At 36.2% G+C, this 18,170-nt stretch overlaps 1 protein-coding gene across 4 annotated transcripts in view; it reads right to left on the bottom strand.

Moving 5' to 3' along the window:
• ADAMTS19 (ADAM metallopeptidase with thrombospondin type 1 motif 19) overlaps positions 1 to 18,170 on the bottom strand; it is a 283,956-nt gene that overhangs the window by 46,321 nt on the left and 219,465 nt on the right. For all 4 annotated transcript variants that reach the window (XM_054488423.1, XM_063665471.1, XM_063665472.1 and 1 more), the window contains 2 exons: positions 15,579 to 15,732; positions 3,247 to 3,382 (listed from right to left, as the gene is read on the bottom strand). In XM_054488423.1, coding sequence (XP_054344398.1) covers positions 3,247 to 3,382; positions 15,579 to 15,732 — 290 coding nt within the window. The remainder of the gene's footprint in view (positions 1 to 3,246; positions 3,383 to 15,578; positions 15,733 to 18,170) is intronic.

The following is an 18,170-nucleotide window of genomic DNA, read 5'->3' as shown; positions in this document are numbered from 1 at the left end:
GCAGCCAAAAAACACGTGAAAAAATGCTCACCATCACTGGCCATCAGAGAAATGCAAATCAAAACCACAATGAGATACCATCTCACACCAGTTAGAATGGCAATCATTAAAAAGTCAGGAAACAACAGGTGCTGGAGAGGATGTGGAGAAATAGGAACACTTTTACACTGTTGGTGGGACTGTAAACTAGTTCAACCCTTGTGGAAGTCAATGTGGCGATTCCTCAGGGATGTAGAACTAGAAATACCATTTGACCCAGCCATCCCATTACTGGGTATATACCCAAAGGACTATAAATCATGCTGCTATAAAGACACATGCACATGTATGTTTATTGTGGCACTATTCACAATAGCAAAGACTTGGAACCAGCCCAAATGTCCAACAATGATAGACTGGATTAAGAAAATGTGGCACATATACACCCTGGAATACTCTGCAGCCATAAAAAATGATGAGTTCATGTCCTTTGTAGGGACATGGATGAAACTGGAAATCATCATTCTCAGTAAACTATCGCAAGAACAAAAAGCAAACACCACATATTCTCACTCATAGGTGGGAATTGAACAATGAGAACACATGGACACAGGAAGGGGAACATCACACTCTGGGGACTGTTGTGGGATTGGGGGAAGGGGGACGGATAGCTTTAGGAGATATACCTAATGCTAAATGACGAGTTACTGGGTGCAGCACACCAGCATGGCACATGTATACATATGTAACTAACCTGCACATTGTGCACATGTACCCTAAAACTTAAAGTATAATAATAATAAAAATAAAAAATAAAAAAATCCTAAAAAAAAAGAAAAACTAGTTCAGACCATTAAATGAAAGGAGGGTGGTTAGACATGCCTCATTATTACTCTCCTTCCTTTGGGGCTCAGGCATACAACTGACTAGCATTAACATTAAAACAGAAATCCTAAGACTAACCAAATAGACTCTTTGTAGCAGTAAGATACTAAATTCCAACTTGACTCTACTATAATATCACATGACAGATAGCAGGGCCCTGAAAGAAACCAAACTATTTTACGCCATAATTTGACATACTTTGAAATGGCCCTGCAAAGCTGTGTCTTGTTGGGGAAAGTGACATTCTATAGGGAATCCCCTTCCCTTTCCAGGTCTTTTGCTGATGCTTTAGAGATTGGCTGAGTCCAGCACATTTTAAGGATTTGAAGAGGAAACACTGTCATCTGTTGCCCCTGGAGGTCAGCCACCTATGAGAACTTCATCTACATAATATGAACCTTGGTCTCTACAACCCCTTATCTTAACCCAGACACTCTTTTCTCTTGATTCCAGGTATTTAGATAATAATTTAACCCTCAACCAATAGCCAATCAGAAAGTCTTTGAATCCACCTTTGACCTGTAAGTCACCCCTCCCCCAACGGCTTTGAGTTAGACCAAACCAAGTTATGCCTCACATGTATTGACTGACATCTTATGTCTTCCTAAAACATATAAAACCAAGCTGTAACCCAGTCACCTTCAGCAAATGTTCTCAGGGCCATGTGAGACCATGTCATGGGTCATGATCTACAACTTTGGCAATATAACCTTCTAAATTGATTGGAGACTTGTGTCAGATACATTTTGGTTTACAGTATCTAAAATATATTGAATCTACAGAAAGCAAGCCTTGAAATTCAAACTTTGTAGATGAAGTATTTTCCAAATTCTTTTTTTTTTTTTTTTTTTTATAGATGTAGTTTCACTCTTGTTGCCCAGGAGTGCAATGGCATGATCTCTGCTCACTACAACCTCCGCCTCCCGGGTTCAAGTGATTCTCCTGCCTCAGCCTCCGGAGCAGCTAGGATTATAGGCATGCGCCACCATGCCTGGCTAATTTTGTATTTTTAGTAGAGATGGGGTTTCCAAATTGGTCAGATTGGTCTCAAACTTCTGACCTCAGGTGATCCCAAATTCTTTTAAGCGCTCATTAACATAGCATGGCTAGATTTAGAGGGCTTTAGTAATTGACTTTTCCTTGGGGGTGTGAATAGGGAAATCAGGACTAACCATTCGCCTGCATGACACTGATTCCCAAAGAGATTAAGAAGGAAAAGCTCAAATATGGTTAATTAGTAACTTTGTTCCTCTCCCTCTTACCTCCCCCATACCTACTCTTTGTGGTAGATGGCCATGAAGACGGTTATATCAGTTATAAACTGCTATAAAACAACACATTATCTGCCTATCTGAATTGTAGGGTGTGTAAATTCACCATGAAGCCATTACAGAAGCTCTTGTGAGGGGAAGATCAATGCTCTGATTACCTAAGAACTTACAACTCTGTCCTAACTCACTGGGTTTCAACAAATTCCTGAGTGTCAGGACAAAGTAAATATTCCTGTCCCAATATTCAGAGGAATCAATCCAGCCTCACTCTTTCTGTCACCCCATCCCTAAAAGTTTTCAGGATTTTGGCCACCAGGGCTGAGTCCCAATCAAGCTAAGCCTTAATTTTTATGTGAAAGCAGGTAGCTTGGAGCCCTGTGTTGACAGCCATGCCAAGTAGCCTCGTTGCTAGGCTGGTCCAAAATTATACTCAGGTTCCACTCACCTGTCTTTGCCCCAACTTCCAGTAACCAAGGCATGGGCTTCTTTCTTCCTACTCCACTTACAGCTGCTCAGCATTGCTGATTTGTCCTCTACTTGTGAATTTCTTGCCTGCTTTGTTACCTAATACTCATTGGGGGGTGTCAGAGGAAACCAAAGCATCCGTGGTACAGTAACTGGGACCCCAGTCACAAAGTTGGTGGTGAGAGATCAGGGATTGGGCAGTTTGCTTTGGGAACTCTGGGCTAGGAAGTGAGAATTTAGCCAGAGGAATCAGAAACACTACAGTGGCCTTGTTCTGCTGGGGTCTGGGTCATGGCAGTCCCAGTTTGGTTTATGTTACTGTGGGCAAATTCTAACACACCATTTTGGAGAATTCAGGAGCAAACAGCTATGTTCAACCAAATAACAAAGTTTTTGAAGAGGGGACCTAGAGGTTATGAAATGATTTTAAATAAAAAGTGATTTTAATTACTCCTCAGCAACCATCCCTCTCAATACCCCTTCCTTAAGTGGAAAATCTTGGCCTTGCTGCCTTGCTTTCTTAGATGTTGCAATGTTTTGGCAATGTTTTTAAAAAAATGTGATTTCAATGATATTCTGAGCATGTTTTGAAGGACAGCAATCTAATGGACAAATAATGCTTTAAGGGTCCTTGGAATAGGGTTACCTTGTTTGACATGGTTGCTCATTGCACTTTCGAATCTGTGGCTCTGGCTTGGTTAAGTGTTTGCATTTCTTGTTGTCCACAATGCTGATATTTTTGCTCATGATTTTTGTGCAGGACACTGTTGTCTTCCTTTCTCCTGAAAAGAACAAATAAACAAAGAAATATTATTATAGGCCTTTATGTAATGGATTTAGGAGGTGTTCATAGGCTTATTATGCTTATTTTTTATTTAAAAAACTTTTTTATAATTTCCATTTTTATTTTATTAAATTTTATTGATTCATATTAGATGTACACATTTTCAGGGTATGTGATAATTTGATATATTCATATAATAAAATCAGGGTGAGTTGGATATTCATCATTTAAATATTTATCTTTATGCTAGGAACATCTGAATTATTCTCTTCTAGTTATTTTGAAATGTACAATCTATTAATGTTAACTATAGTCACTCCATTGATTTATTGAACACCAGGTCTTATTTCTTCTATTAACTTCTATTTTAGATTCAAAGGGTACACCTGCAGGTTTGTTACATGTTATTATACTTTTCAAAGATATTTTAAACAAATTTTAGAACAATGAAGATATTATTTATAATTTACATAACAAAATGTACTTCTAGGCTTAAAAGGGATGAGTAATAAGTATTCCTTGTTAGAAATTAAATGGCAAGTTTTATATACAAAGTGATCATGGCAACATAAATTAGCAAGATACAAAGTGAAGACATTGTAAAGGATTGTGGCCATCTTTTAGCATTAAGTGGTGGAAAGCTGTATTTCCATAAAGTTAATCTCCCTAATGAGCCTTCCTGAAAGAACATAAACATGTGTGCACATTTTATCATTTGGTTTGTACATCATTAGTGCTTTATAATAACTTATGGAAAGCACACTTATTGTGAGTATAACTCAAACCTTTATTCTTATCACCTCTAATAAAGACCCCAAGAATTCTAGAAATCTTTACCCAAATGATTGACATCATCTGTAAGAAAAGACATGGGACTCTTACCATCTTTTACCGGATTTCAGAAAACTGACTTTTCTATTTTCTCTACTATGATAAAGTTTGATTATAGGATGTAAAAATGACAATTTCTATGCTGTATTCCTTTTGCTTACACAGCCATGTAAGCACACTTCCTTTACAGGAATTATATTATTCATCTTACAATTAAAATGTCTAGTAAGTATGTGCTAATTTCTGTTTCTCTTTGAAAAAGTCTTATATACAGATTTCTTGTGAGTAGAAAAAGATACACATCTGTATAAGATTTAATAATCTTATTTAATCCATTGTTTGACACTACAAGATAGTTAAATCAGCCCCAAATTTTGAAGCCAGATTGGTCACGAAGAAGTAAGAAGACGTCACAAGTCTGCTGGTTCACTATTGAAAGGCCCATTAGTTAGGGTACTATGACTGACATGGAAGCTTAGAGCATTCATACTGGTAATGACAAACAAGAAAAGCTGGGCTGGTGGCAGGGAGGTCATTCTGCCACTCAATTAACAGAAAGAGTGGCTGGAAGCAAGAATGAAGAAGGAAGGGATGTAGACAGAGAGGCACTTTGAATAATTTTGGAGTACCTTTTACTTTAGTTTGAATGGGAGATGGTAAGAGGCAACTGGGTGGCTAAGTAAAAATCAAAATAATAGCTTTAGGTTCAGAGTCTTTCCTTGATTTCCTCTCAATAGCTCTGAGCATAGTCCTACTGCAATTTGTAGTATAAAAACCTAACTGTATTTGTATACATGTGTAAATTAAATAATTATTCTGTGGTTATTGCATATCATGTTATTAAAACCATTTGGACCTTTAGTTCAATCAACAGTGATAACACAATGTTGGCTAAGTTATTCCCTTTTTAGGAAATCTTGGAGTGCTGATGGAATGCAACTTATTCTATGGGAGCTCAATATAGACAAGAGTGTCAGGCAGGTAACAGGCCCTTTCCTTTGAGTGGAATGAGGTATGCCTCCTACCAGTACCCTATGGCATTCCAGAAGTGTACACTGGTGGGCCAACAATGGGGAGGGCCTTGAGATGGCATCCAACCACAGGTTAAAAAGTGGATTAGGAAAAAATCATGGCCTATAGGCAGATGAATTAGAAAACAGTACTCATCCTCCACATAGAGGTGACCCCACAGCAGGCTGCATAGCTTGGCAAATGGAACATGGACTGGATTGCTGTCCCCTTGGCTGAAGACTTTATGCAGTGCACAAACTGCCTGAATGTGGGAGCTCCACCCTCTGAGGTCCTCTTGAGAGAACCTTTGCAGCTCATGCAACAAGGTGACCTGATGCTAACTTGTAGAGGAAAGACAGTCTTTCACGTCCCTGGCAGATACTTAGAAGCTGTCCATGCTATTCCTTGGTAGGTCAGGAAGGATAAGTGTAGATTCAGACTTAATCACAGCAGTGCTCAAAACCCAGCAACTTCAAATAATTTTCAAATAAACTGCTAGAGAAGCAGAAATGACATTATGCTCTTTTTTTCTTCACATGGAGAAAACAGGCATCACGAGGTAAGATTTACCTAAATGTAAAATTTTGGGACAGATTTTTGGTCAGCTTCCTCTTAGCTTCCTATGCTTCAGGGGCTCTTTTATGACCTGAAGTATATATATCAAATAGATATTATGCAGATTTTGTATAATGCTAGCTTAGGTATTATTTCTACATTATTATGATGCGATAGCCAAAAGCAGGATTAAAATAAATACTACTTTTATGAAGTATAAATGTTAGTTCTAAAATTTAACTTGAAGCCTTGACACTTTTACAGAATAGATGCAGTTGCCTAAATTCATTTAAATGATGACATTTTGCCAACTGCAACACAAAAAGATGATGGGCATTATCCAGAAAGCTTTTGCTGAACATACATATAGTCACAGAATAAATAACCCAAGGCTGATTATAATGCTTTTTTCCCCTATCCTCAGAAAATATTTAACCTTAGTTATATTCACCTATTGCTTACGTACTGAGATACTGAAAAAGAATTTTTTAACTATAAGTATTGTTATATCAAAAGGGATATAGGTATCGGCATCATTTTAGGGACACATTAGTAGTTTTCTAAGAAAGTATGAAGGTGCATGAGTATGAATTGAGACATTTCCATTTACATTGTAAGAAAGGACTCCTACATTGTAAGTTTTTTGGCAGCTAAGGGAAGCTTAGCTCTTTTTAAAAATTTCATTGAACAAAAACAATAGAATTAGAAAAAAACTCATTGCTCAGCTACAGACGTGTTACACCTATGAAAATACAACTAAGATCTTAAAGCCATATGGAAATGTTATTGTTTGAGTTTTTCTTTTATATATTTAAATGTCCCAGCCAACACAGGAAATTTCCATTCTAGCATCTAATAGCAGTATCTACAATGCATCCAATACTGTGGCACCTAGGGACAAACAGAAAGTGATGAAATAACTGACCTTCTGCCTGAATTATGAGAGCTGTAGGCTGTTGACAGAGTATTACTTGATTTATGGTGATTAACTTCACCTCTTAGTCATTCCCATTAAATTAGTCTTGGGGAAATCTGGATGTTTTGAATACAATTATAAATAAAATAAAATAACCATTATGCATTCATCTCTATTGAATTGCAGTATCTGAAAATGAAGGGTAACTTTTATTTACTAACTCTTTGTGCTTTGGAAATTTAACAAAGACTAGACATTATATTAAGTGAGCCGCCTTTTCCAGTTTCACAGATAAGCTGACACTTTTTACTATAAAATATATGCTCTGTATTTAACCCATAAAATGGATATTTCAAAATAAAACTAAATTCTATTGAGGTATATCACATTACTAGAATTTGCATTGTAAATGCTGAAACATATTCTTGGTTGTGGGTTCAGTGTTTCAATATGCATAACTGAAATTTTCTATACATTATTTAACATTCTAAAATTTTAAATTAAATTATAGAACTCTGTAAGACAGTGACTATGTGAGTGTGTATGTCTGTGTGTGTTTGTAAATTTCTTTATAATTTTAATAATTTTCTTTTAAAATTTCTACTTATTAATTTTCCATTGGATTAACAATGGCCAGTAAGCATGAGAACCAAAAGTAAATATACTTTAATGAGGATGAAGGACTTTTCTCTGAGCGCTTCCTAGAGCTTTGTAAAATGCTGATTATTTTTTATACCTACATTTATTTAACTTAAACGACTTTCAAAATCATGTCATGCCATTCACTTTTTATCCTTTTTTTTACATTAAAAATATTATTCCCTTAGGATATTGTCTGAGTGTTAAAATGACTAGTTCATTTTTTTATTTTAATGAAAATAATTTGCTTTGTTCACAACACCTAATATATAACTAATCTGATCTTGCCATTTATATGCATGCAAATATTTTAATGAGATCACATAGCTGTCAAGTTAAATTTAACTTAACTGTTAGCATAACACTCAAGGACCTTCATGAATTGGCTTTCATACTACTTTTCTGATCAAATCACTTCCCACCCACCAATCCTCATATTTTACACTCTAGTAATAACGTTTTCACTTTCAAGAAAGCCTTCCACCTGGCACGTGGGTGCCTTTGCACCAAGGTATATCCTTGGAAGGCTTTCTATATCTTCCTTTATCACTGAGTAAGGTGATTTTATTATTATCTGACTTCCACTAGATGGACTGTGAGTTCTCTGAAAGCAAGATATATTCATCTTTGGACCATCTAGCAATAGTGGATGCATGGTCAATACTGGTAAAGGAATGAATGAGTGAAATATAAGCATGTAATTCAAGCTGTCAGTGCCTTCTATACTAAGAGGTTCATCTCAATACTATGTTTTCTAAAACGGTGACAAAATCATTTGCAAACTAAATGACAAATTATCAGGAATCCAGTTCCTCTTATGGCAAATCCAGTTCATGGATTATCACTTAGGTATTAAAAATCAAGGTTATGAATAGTTTCTGTCAATATAAGATGTTTTTATTAATAAATGAAATAATATCAAATTATATTAAATATTGAAATAAAATAATGCAGAGAAAAAATGGAAAATATATTCTGGTGCATTTTCTTTGGCAAATAATGTTTATTTTGGTGCATGTATAGTACCTTTAAAATGTAAAAACAGGCCAGGCACGGTGGCTCACGCCTGTAATCCCAGCAGTTTGGGAGGCTGAGGCAAGTGAATCACGAGGTCAGCAGTTTGAGACCAGCCTGACCAAAATGGTGAAACCCAGTCTCTACTAAAAATACAAAAAAATTAGCTGGGTGTGGTGGCGGGCGCCTGTAATCCCAGCTACTTGGGAGGCTGAGGCAGGAGAATCACTTGAAACTGCAAGGTGGAGGTTGCAATGAGCTGAGATTGTGCCACTGCACTCTAGCCTGGGCAATAAGAGCCAAACTCCATCTCAAAAAAAAAAATAAAAGTAAAAACAGAACAAATCACACCCTTATAGATGTTCTTTCCTGTTAAATATATTCTAGAGGGTTTTAAAAGGTATAGGCTTTTGAATACTGAAATGTTTTCCTCAACTTGGACCCAAAGGCTTGGATATCTACTTACGATCTGGATATGGACAAGGGAAGCAGTGTCTAGAGGATCCCAGGACAGTCATAAGCTAGACGACTTGGACTGGTGTGAAGAATGTGGAATGCTGGCTTATTTTTTTTCCTTCAAAGTAGATCTGCTTAGGATTTCCTAAAAGCATGTTTAACTCTTCATGTGTTTCATAAGGGGTTTCAAATTTTGGGGTCCTCATTCTATTTTATTTCATTAATCTATTCACTAGATCAAAACAAATCTTAAAGTTATGCAGTTAATGCTGATTCCACACACAATCCTCAGATATTTTGGAATAATACATTTATAATGCCTCTGAAGACTAAGATCACTTAAAACAAGTCTTTAATGTCAAAAGGAACCTTGTAGCAAACTGATTCACACTTCTGAGATGCCAAAATAAATTTAAACCATTCCTCCAAATATTTTAAGATGTTTTAGAACTCTAATGCAAAGTAAACATTTCTTTCACAAAAACATTTCAAGCCGTTTGAAAATAAAAGAACTAGTTTTAATGACTGATGTTAAAATACAAAATGATATGTCAATTCAAATATTTCTAGAATTATCATTAGACTCAAAAGACTGTGATGGAAAGTGTGATAACTTATATATGTATGTTAAACTGTTGAAAAAATTTACCTGAGATGATCAGCCTTCATGAGAGATTTTAAGGCAATATTCCTTTTAAAAGAGAGAATTTTCATCTCTCAGGCTTTTCATATCTTATAATAACTGACAATAATAAATTAATACACATGTATAATAAGTTCGGTTTGAGTTACCACTTTAAAACTTAGTTTGAGATGCTGATGTAAAATATAATTATGATAAAAATTAGCTAGATAACCATATCCTTTTAAATGTTTATTTTCCCACTTATTACAGTATTGGCAATTTAATATCTTACAACAGAATTAGAAAAATAACATCTTATACACAAATTTTATACTGCCTGTGATACTTTACTTGCTCTTAATATATTCTTGTGAAGTAGAATACTGCTATTATTATTCCTCTTTGCTGTTGAAGATAAATTTTGCATGAATCTGTTTCCAATATTCTGTGCTTTGAACTTACTCTCATTTAATTCATGAATATGCTGAAAGATTAGAAAGCTCTTTCTGGCTATAAAATCGATGATATGAAGTCAGAAATGATGCGATCCTTGAAATTCTGTCCATCCACTTTATTTATGAACTGCAAAGGAAAATAATATCCAAAAGCCCAGAAATATTTTGGCATTGAAATGAATATGCACCCCATTAACATAGAGATAATCGAAAACTGTTGACTAAACACAATGGAGCAGAGTTGGAAGAGGAGATCTATTCAAGCACAAATCATATAGGAGTTGTGTATTATTAGAATGACTATTTTACAAAATCAGCCATTTGAAAGAAAAATAAGAGCATATCTAAATTCTTACATAACAGAATATAATAAAACATCCATTTGTATCCAAAGAAAACCTAAATAATCTCTAGAGGACATGCTGTATTTTGTGGAAATAAACTACATTAAGCCTCCTGAGCCATTCATGAAGGTAGTATGATGAGCAGGAAAGAAGACTTGAACCCCTGAGTCATTGATTCTAATCCTGGCTCTACCCAAATGGGACATGCGACCTTGGGAAGTCACTTAACCTCTAATCCCTTCAATTTTCTCATGTTGATAATTAGGAAGTTATGTTTAAGAATATCTAATATTTCTCCTGACCCTGAAACAAAAAGAATTTATAGTCAACTTCTATTCCTTAATGCTTGGCAACTGGAAAAACATATTTTAGGAAGTAATTAATGTAATTTGGGGAAGAATGTTGACCCTAAACAATTTGCTTTTTAAAATTGAAGACTGACAAGTTCTGTATGTTTAACTCCTTCTGATGCAGCTTCTATTAGATCAAAATGGCAGAAGGAGGAAAAAATGAAAATAAAAAAATTTACTGGGCAAACATTTTCCTGTCTAGAGTTTTAAATGTAAATGGATTTTAACAACTGCTTTTCAGTGGTATAAGGTGAACCATCAGCCTGTCTGTCCATCACTTTACTCCTCCATTGCCTGCCCCTCAACCACAAGATGGGCGCTTGTTGGTAGGATTGCAGATATGACTAAGAATCTTATCTGAGTTATGTTAAAGAGAAAAATATAACTGCATATTTTTGTTGTGAATGTGTTTGCTTCTATTTTGTGCCTTTGTTTCTTATTTGGCTAGAGAAGGTGAAGTACAGCCCCTTAAGAAAGATGAGCCCCTGGCATCAGTGTAGGATGAGTGAAGCAGAGGAACAGGAGTTTGCGAATTTGGGTGCATATGGGAGCATCAGCAGGAGAGGATGGGAGGACAGAAGAGCTCAAGTCATAGGGCAGTAATAGGGCCCAGTAAGAGAAACATGGCCACTGAAAATTTCTTGTGGCAAGGGTGACTGATAACATTTTTTTAAATTGAGAGAGGGATTTGAAATCTTTTTGTTGTAACCACCTTATATCCTTGGGGCGCAAAGTGAATTCCTTATAACCACCATTCCTCTGCCCCTGATGTTGCCTTTGCTCTGGCAAAGGTGCTCCTGGAGTCAGGTGAGAACCTCAAAGCTCTGAGCCCTCTGCCAAAGGATGTTCCTTTCCACTCTATGCTCCTTGAATATTCTTGGCACCTTCTTTCTCCTAAGGACACAGCTTCTCACTCTCCCTGTATCCTTCAGCGGGGTGACCATTGTTTTGCTCACTTCCGGGTACCTTTGGATCTAGACGTGGTGCGGCTGCCATGCTCCTCCCTGCCACTACCAGACCCCTCTCCCTTTCTGTTCTATAATCTCAGCTCTATTTTCTGATATCATCCTCTATATTTCTAGCCTTTTAGTATCATGAGACTAACAAGTCTTTCCCTTTAGCACCCTGAGACTAATAATTCTTTAACCCCTCAAGACCCTATACTCCATCAATCCTATCACCATTTTACTGTTTTTCCAGCCCCAATATCTCTATGTTCCTCCTATTGCACCTAAATTCCATGATCCACCACTTTCAGCCTCTTGCATACAACCTCAGGTCAAGCACTTACTCCTTTCTTACTTTATCATACTCACTTGGCAATTTCCAAACTCACTTCACAAGTGCACTTGCATGCTGTACATAGCTAGAGGGTAACATACATCATAAGGACTGGTATCATCCTAAATTCATGACCATTGACTTTAAACAGAGTATTACTCCAGATAATCAAAATACACACAACGATTTCATTCATTATCTAAGTGATTGATTCACATTTTCTCTTTTCAAAATGTCAATACTTCCTTTTCCACCCTCACTCTCAGCCAGATAGCCTTTATTGAGAAAATAGTTTCAACTGTAACTTCCCAACACCTATATTTTCTCCTGTTACTAGTGATGAGTTGTCCATATTTTTGCCTAAAGCCAACTTCACCATCCCATCCCATTTGGATATCACTTCAGCAATTTTTTTGCTCTCTCCTTTGAATCCCTAGTTTTTTGTTTTATTCTAAAAAATGCACATTGGCAAACAATGTTGTATAATATACCCTATTGAAAACAACAACAAACTCCTTTGACTCATATCCTCTCTTACCCCCGCCACGTTGGTTTTCTCCTTTCAGCAACATTCCTGAGTTACCTAGAGTCTCTTTCTTCAATTCTTCTGCTATTTTCTGTTGAATCCATCCACACAGTCTTTCGAGCCAAACACTTTCTTAATTTTTATAGGGTAACAATTGACTTTCATGTTCCAAGTATATTTCATTTATAAAATATAATGACTATAATATATTTAAGTATAACAGTCATTGTCAATCTACATTATTTTTTATTTATTAGCAACTTTTGATACAGTTGATCATTCCCTCCTTCTTCTAATACTCTCTTCACTTGCCATACAGAAGAGCATTGTCTCCTGCGTGTTTTTTTTTTTTTCCTGCTATAGTGTTGGCTACTCATTTCAATAGGCTTTGCTTATTTCTCCTCATCTCTCCAAACTCTAAATGGTGGCATACCCCAAGTTTCAATCCTCTAATAGCTTCTCTTTCTCTTCACTCAATATTAGTCTACAGATAAAGAATATATGGATATTTTTAAATGCCAAGGATACATAAAGTCTTTGGTGACTATTCTCACTTGGCATTTAAAAATATCATCCCTATATTCTTTATCTGTAGCCTGATATTCTCTCTTGAATACCAGACTTATATACCTAACTGCTTACTTGACATCACTCACACTTAGATGTCCAACAGACATTTCAAGTAAAACTCTCTCCTAATCCTGCTATTCCACAGACTTCCTTTTTTTTTTTGAAATGGAGTCTGGCTTTGTCACTGAGGCTGGAGTGCAGTGGCAGGATCTCGGCTCACTGCAAGCTCCGTCTCCCAGGTTCACGCCATTCTCCTGCCTCAGCCTCTTGACTAGCTGGGACTACAGGTGCCCGCCACCACGCCCGACTAATTTCTTGTATTTTTTGTAGAGACCGGGTTTCGCCGTGTTAGCCAGGATGGTCTCGATCTCCTGACCTCGTGATCCACCTGCCTCGGCCTCCCAGAGTGCTGGGATTACAGGTGTGAGCCACCACGCCCGGCCTTCCACAGACTTTTCTATGTAAGGCAGTGGTGACTTAACCCTGCAGGTTGCTTGGCAAAAACCATCACAGTCATCCTTGACACATCTCTTTCTCTCATGCTCCACATTTAGTCTATCAACATTATTTATTAGTTCTACTTTCAAAATATATACAGAACCTGACCATTTCCTCCCTCCTCTATTGGTACCACAGTGGTTCAACTATCATCTCTTTCCTGGATTATTGTAGTAACCTCTTGACTGATCACTCTACTTGTACCCTTTTTCTTTATTCACTGTACAATCAATTCAGAAACAAATAACTTTTAAAAACATTAAACCAGAATAAGTCACTCTTCTATTTAAACCTTCCAATAGCATCCTACAGCATTCAGAGTAAAGGAAGGACATACAAGTATTCTGGCTATTCTTTGAGTATGCCAAACTCTTCTCCTGCCTCATGGCTTTTGCTTAGAATGCTCTCCCCTTGTAGTTGGTGCCCACCCATATCCACTTCAGGTTTTTTAATCTGTGGGCTCTTCTCATTGAGGTTTTTTCCAACCACTATATTTAAAACCGCACCTAACCCTTCTCATCTTCACAACTCCTATTTATTTTCCCTCTTTGCTTTATTTTTATCCAGAGTACTTATCAGAATTTGATACCATATTACTTACTTGCATGTTTGCTTTCTGTCTCCTCTCTCCCAAATCCACTCCCCCAAATCCAGTCACTGCACCTTCCCCACTTCTGCTGCAGCAACATTTAGGCTATATATGTGAATAGTTTATTTGCACAGAAAACAAAATAGATGGTTCACTTCTTTGCACACTATATATGTATATATCATACTTTTGTATAATGGAATATTTTTTCAGCATTAGAAGGAATCAGTTACTAGAAGGCCATAGAAAATGTGTTCAGTGGAAATGAGAACTGAAATAATATACTGCTGATACAGATGGATACAAGTGTTAATTGGAAATCTCATGACCTGAGATCCCGTGTTGGCTTTACTACTAACTAGTTCTATGAGCAACCACAATCTATTTAACCTGCAGGACACAATTATCTTATTGGTACAATAAAGGGATAGGATTAAGGATTATTATTATTATTATTATTATTATTGTTATTTTTGAGACCGAGCCTCTCTCTGTCACCCAGGCTGCAGTGCAGTGGTGTCATCATGGCTTACTGGAACCCCCGTCTCCCGGGTTCAAGCAATTCTCATGCCTTAGCCTCCTGAGTAGCTTGGATTACAGGTGTGCACCACCACAGCTGGCTAAGGATTAAGTGATTTCTTAGTGTCACATTTGATGCTTAACTAATTATGTTCTTTTGCCTCCTTAACCTCTAATATAAGAACAAAAATTAAAAAACAAACTTGGAACACAATTTTGGGATGCATTTATATGTATTGCAAATAGTGGTATACTTTTAAAAAAGAGCAAACTAAAGGAATTGGAAAATTACTTTCTTCACATGCTCTGTATACAGTTGGCCCTCAGTATCAGCAGGCTTTGCATCCACAGATTCAACCATCTACAGATCAAAGCCTTCAGATATGAAAGGCTGCCTGTAGGTACTTTCCATCCCATGGCTGGTTGAATTGTGGATGTGGAACCAGCGGATCGAGAGGACTGACTTCGTGCTACACATCATTTTATGTCAGGAACTTGAGCATCCTCAAATTTTGGTATCCACAGGAGGTCTTGGATACCGTGAGCCTTGTGTAGTTAGCATAAGTATGCAGACAACATAGAAACAAGCTCAAGACTGTTCTTGTCAAATAATTCTTATATTCAATTCAGGTCTGTAATTCTTGTGGGCAGGTGTACTTTGGAATTTAGAACTTTTACGATTTCATAGAAGTAATACAGTGCATAAATAGTACCTAACAACCTGAATGGTGTCTGGGGAGGCCCCTGTAAACAAATATACTAATACTTATGTAATGTGATGTAATGTAATGCAAAGAGTAGTCATATTGAGATACGTAACAGTCCTAAATAGCTGTTCTTCCATTCAAAGTATTTCAGGTGTTTAGCCACTAAACATATCATATAAAACTTTCCGTTTCTAACTCTTTATGGATTTTGGAATTGCAATTAGGGATTTTGGATATGTCTTAATTATCAATGCTTAATCTGAAAACAACTGATGTTTTGGAAAGATAAATGTTTAAAAATCCTTCACCTCCTCCACAAGTGGCATCGCAATCTTCCCAGCTTGTGTGTGTCCACATGAAGAGGGGCTCAGGTGCTTTAGAGCTCTGGTTTTCTGGAAGAGGGTCTGATGGGATAGTGTATTCATAGTGAAGACCATAATTCTGATCCTGAAACAGGAGCACCTATAGTATATAAAAATGATCAAGGCAGATGGGTCAAACTAGAGCACCTGCAATGTAAAGCATAAAATTAACAATATTGATACTTAAAATGCTCATTGTGTTGTGTGCTTTTGTTGTTGTTGTTGCTGTTGTGGACATACCCTTCTCTTAATGCACACTAGAAATATGACATTATTCTTAAATGTAGATATTGCCATGCTTTTGAAAAGACTGGAGCTTCGTACTTACCTCCATGCTAAAAACATCTTAAGAAAAGCTCATTTGAGTGAGGTCAGAAATACTAGATCATTTTCCTTCAATTTGATGGACTAGACAGTTTCCCAAAGCATAGTACATGTATAAGATGACTTTAGTTGGGGGTGGGCAAAAGTGGCGGCAGGAGTATGTGTCCTATCATATATCAAGGTGTGACCCACAATCTAATGCCAAATATAGAGAAAAGAAAAGATGGACAGGAAGTTGCTGAGTCAAAAGAGGAAGATAGATAGATGACTTTGGGGATCACTGAACTTCATAAAGGCAGAGAATTTCTAAGCAAACTGGAGGACAAGAATTTCACTCCAGGTATGCTTACAGTTAACCTTTAATTGTAGCAAGCAAGGTTACTGATTTTCCACTTGTAGTATATATTGTTTCCTTTGAAGTTAAATTTATGTTACATGAACTTTTAATATTAATAATTGTACAGTTATGCACATATATATATAAATAGTTCAATAAACCATAAAAATACATGAAAACAACTGAACATGGGGCTACACATTGGACTGAACTATATACAGGGACCATGTCTGTTTTGTTCTCTACTGGTTCCCAGTGCCAGGCTCAGAATTGGATAGTGTGGCCTATTATACATAAATACACCCACCCCCCTCCCCCAAATACACACATATTTTAATGAAAGAGTTAATGAGTATATATATATATATTTCTTTATACATCCATTTTTAGAAAATATGTCAAGCAATCCCATGGAATATATCACTTCTATGGATCTGAGGATCTATGGAAACAATCTATATAATATAATATGATACATTAAAAAACATATGTACCCAAATTTTAAAATTATGATAAATTATTAAGGAACTTTATTTAATATTTTACCTGCATCAAGGTAGTTGTAATGATACGTAATGCAGAGTTAACATTCCATAGGAAAATTGAAATGGGCCTAGGTTTAAGTGTCTGAACATTTTTATTATATTTTCTTTCCTTCTTTTTCTCAGAGTTTTGTTCAGTATATCAACAGAATGCCTAAGATGTATTTTGATGTGCGGATTGGGAGACTAGTGTGTCGACTTTATAAATAACTATATCAATAAAAACAATAATTTTAAGTTCACAAATGCATAACATATACAGTGTACTAATTCTATCATAGTACTTATTTTGGCTTAAATATGTCATTTGATATTGCCGATTATAAGTGACTTTCAGCCTAATGAGTTTAAAGACAGACAGTTTAAATGGGTTTTTAAAAAATGACATACCTTGTTTATGACTATACCCAGACTATTATTAATACATAGTTTTTAAATGGATGGGATGAACATGTAAATACCAGCTATTTGTCAACTTATTTAATTACATAAAAATGTGTCTGTTTTTCCTAATAAACTACCTTCTCTTTGATAGAACTTTAGATTGTCCTTGAATATCTAATACCACTTAAAACAGAGACATTGGCTACAAAACCATTAGCTCTTTCTTAAACCATTTGAATTTGGCAGTATTCTTTGCAAAAAGGAAAGTGTGACCACGTTACAGTTGAGGGGCACACGTTGAGGCATGGCAGCAGAAGGGATTGCCTTTCAAAATTCAGTACAGTCCTTCAATCTGTAATAGTCATTAAAGAAAAAATATCTTAGAAGTGCAGTTTCCTTTGGATTACTGAATAAATCCAGGTCACATAGATGCCTTCTTTTAGACATAGTTCACTGACTTTAATTATGCTTCATGCTTCCAGGAAAAACCTTGGTAATTACCAGTTAGATTAAGGATTCTGCAGCAAGGAAACTCCCTCCACCCAACACTAAGGTCTCACATATAGTGTTTTAAAATTCTGAATTAGAAGCTTAGTAAAGAAGCCTTGGTCTTATACCATAAAATAAAAACAGGGGAGGTTACACTTATTAAAGGCAGGCAACACAATGGCATTTTATGCAATACAATCATTAAACATATGTTTGCTGTTGATACTGTTAGTATAAGTGACCAAATCATGGAACGAAACAGATATTGTTCATACAACATTTGTTTCTTCATTTTATTTTCTCTTGCTAGATGGCATAAGGCAGAGAGTAGGGTTTCCAGCTGAAATTAAATAATAGGATCCAATGGGACTGTGAGGAGATGCACAAAATGATTATTCAAAGTATACTTACATTTTTGATTTAAGGCAGTTTGATATAAAGAACTTGGATCTAAGCTTTGGA

The sequence above is a fragment of the Pongo pygmaeus genome, chromosome 4 (genome assembly GCF_028885625.2).
Source record: "Pongo pygmaeus isolate AG05252 chromosome 4, NHGRI_mPonPyg2-v2.0_pri, whole genome shotgun sequence".
NCBI lineage: Eukaryota > Metazoa > Chordata > Mammalia > Primates > Hominidae > Pongo > Pongo pygmaeus.
This window is presented reverse-complemented; position numbering and strand designations above follow the sequence as displayed.